General features: G+C 38.2%; 1 protein-coding gene across 1 annotated transcript in view; it reads left to right on the top strand.

Moving 5' to 3' along the window:
* Positions 1 to 3,075, top strand: part of armh3 (armadillo like helical domain containing 3) — a 22,189-nt gene that overhangs the window by 14,515 nt on the left and 4,599 nt on the right. Inside the window, exon 24 of the mRNA XM_020596206.1 lies at positions 808 to 886. Coding sequence (XP_020451862.1) covers positions 808 to 886 — 79 coding nt within the window. The remainder of the gene's footprint in view (positions 1 to 807; positions 887 to 3,075) is intronic.

The raw sequence follows: 3,075 nt of genomic DNA, 5'->3' as shown, positions 1-3,075 counted from the left end.
TTCTAACAATTGCTCCAACAGTTGATCTATTTTCACCAAGCTGCTTGGCAATTGCCCCGTAGCCCTTTCCAGCAGTGTGGAGGTCCACAGTTTTGTCTCTGGTGTCTTTTGACAGCTCTTTGGTCTTGCTCATGATCGTAGTTGGCGTCTGACTGACTGTGGGGTGGACAGGTGTCTTTAAAGAGCTCAGACAGGTGCTACTACTTTAGATTAATGAGTGGAGTAGAGGTGGACTTTTTCAAGTCACAGTAACCGGTCTTTGAGAGCCAGAATTCTTGCTGTTTCTCAGGTGTTCAAATACTTATGTTCAGCAGTGCAAGACAAATAAATTCTTTAAAAATCATACAATGTGATTTCCTGAATTTTTTTTTATTTTTATTCTGTCTCTCAGAGTATGAATGCACCTACAATGTGAATTTGAGACCCCTCCATGATTTCTAAGTGGGAGAACTTGCAAAATCGCAGGGTGTTCAAATACTTCTGTTCCTCACTGTATATATAGTCACATCTTGAATTTTATATTGGTTGTTTACACCTATACAAGAAATCACTCTACACACTCCAGAAAGCCACACACGCATTGAAATGTGTTCATTTCATTTCATTTTTTTCCAGAATTTTATTTGTATAGCACCAGATCACAACAGCGGTCATCTCAGAACACTCGTGTGTGAGGATGAACACTCACATATGTCTGTGATGTTCCAATGTGCACATAGTGTTGGCAGAGTAGTGCCTGTTCTTGGACTGTGAGGAAAATGTCCTTTGTGTGTCATTTCAGAAGTGCTTTGTGTTTTTGTCTTTAAGGGCCATCATCAACCATTTTAACCCCAAGATTGAATCGTATGCGGCTGTGAACCACATCTCCCAGCTGTCAGAAGAACAGGTACACATAACGCACCTTACCTCCTTTTACATTTGGATTAAAGGTTGCTTCTAAATAAAAAAGAGCTTCAGCAACACCTCAAGGCCATATGGGCTGAACTCCAGTGAAATACCACTCTTGTCATTTCCAAAGTAAAGGTGCATTTTATTTTGAAATGGTGCCTGTTTCACAAAGAGATGATTGGCTCAGATGTTGGTTATTGTGATGAGACACCTAGAAGAACAGGTGTTATTTTCTTGCATACAGTTCAGTCAGGTGGGAGGACTGTCTTTAAAACAAATATGGACTCTAATCTTTTCACTTGGTGCAAGATAAATGGTGACACACTGTGGCTGTTGTCACTTCTGGAGACTTGGTCTCCACCTGTTACTTTTAAAGGAAACATTATGCTGAAAGAAAAGTGTGAATCATTCAGATTCTAGATTTTTGTGTACATATTTAAAGTACAGTAAATGCTGTTTCTCAGTGGTGTTCACCTGCTCTTGTAGAAATAGCAACGCTGTGCCAGTTGAGTCATTAAGCAACTGGACAACTTTTGAAAGCCGAGTTATTCCTTCATCATTAGTGGAAAACGTTGTGTGGACTGGAAGAAGGCTGACTTGATATGAGTATTGTGAGCCTAAATTAAAACTTTATCATTTATGTCAAATCATTGAGGATAGAAGAGTCTTTTTACAACCTGAGAGGAGAATGATGGATTTGGTCGTTATACCTCCCAATTGCCTCTTCAGTTTTATCTACTAGATTTATTCACAGCAAAGAAGGAAGGCAGATTTCAGCTCTGGTGCCAACGAGCTGCACTTGTGGCATTAACACCCTTCTAATTAGATAAAATGACTTTTTTTGGGAGAATTAGTAAGTTTCCATTTATTTATTTTATTTTAGGAATCATGTTTGTGGAACTTCAATTGTTGTGAGCAAATTAGCAATGATATAAAGGTTGTGCTCAAAAGTGTGGTTTAAAATGCATTTAACAAAAAATTAAATTTGATCAAGACAAGAAAACTTTTTTGTTAAACAGTTATTTTTTTTTAGTAATTCATGGCCTGTTGGCAAGCAAGATGTTACGAATATGATATTTTTTACCACACTATCCTTCACTGTGTAAACCAGAAAGTAGTTAGTCTTGTGTGAATTGGCTAAGTGTACTCATCATTCATGTCAAATAAAAGCATATGTATGTAAAACATTTTCTACATCAGATATATGAACTTCGGATTTCTCGAGCCATTCTGCACAGTCAGCAAAGCAAAGGCTGTTTTTCCCCTGTTAAACTGACCTGATCTATTTCTAATCCTGTTTATAACACATCAGGCAAGGTGATAAATCAATATCAACTTTGAGTGGCATAAGTAAATTATGATTAGAGTTTGTGCGAGAGGTTTTATTTGATGTGAAAAACAGCTCATAAAACATAAGTTTTTAAATGTGTGACTTGGCGTACTGTGTTTTTCAGTTACCAGAGAAATACTCTTATTAACATAGTGATATTGATTTCATTGCCCAGTCCTGATCACAACACGTTGTCACATCTACACCAGCTGTCAGCAGGCTCTGTTTGCTGACACACTGCGCTGGGAGTGAACCACAGAGCAGCATGAACAAATGCACAGTGGCACTAGTTCAAGTAGAGAACTCCACACTGCCAACATGCCTCAGTGCAGTGCTGGATAGGCTGTCTAAATCCTGTCCAAACCTCCTGATAGAACCTTTGTATACTGACACTCCTCTCTCCACAGAGGTTATACTGCACAGTGCTGGACACGATGCAAAATATTATAGGATGCCATGAATGAAAAGCCGTTGGTGGCTATATTTTTAATGCAGCGCCATCAGACATCTCATCGCAAATAGACCTGGATTGTTATTATTATAGTGTAAACTCTTAAATGTCTGTTAAGTTGAGGTCTGTTATATAGTCATGGCAGCAGTCATTTACAAATGATAAAATAGTCCTATTGAAGCTTTCAGGATTCATAAAATGTAGGTGAAATTATAAACAATGCAGGAGAGAATAGAGTGACCATGTCAAAAACAAAAGACAAGTTACATCTTCCCTGTGGCTGATCAAAATGGCCAACAGACAAAAAAATAAAAACACCTGAAAGATATCACCCAGTTCTTCTAACCAGGAACTCAGAGAGACGAAGCAGACCACTTGGATATATAAAAAATATAACCGTGCTGGT

This window comes from Monopterus albus, unplaced genomic scaffold (genome assembly GCF_001952655.1).
Source record: "Monopterus albus unplaced genomic scaffold, M_albus_1.0 scaffold29.1, whole genome shotgun sequence".
Lineage (NCBI taxonomy): Eukaryota > Metazoa > Chordata > Actinopteri > Synbranchiformes > Synbranchidae > Monopterus > Monopterus albus.
This window is presented reverse-complemented; position numbering and strand designations above follow the sequence as displayed.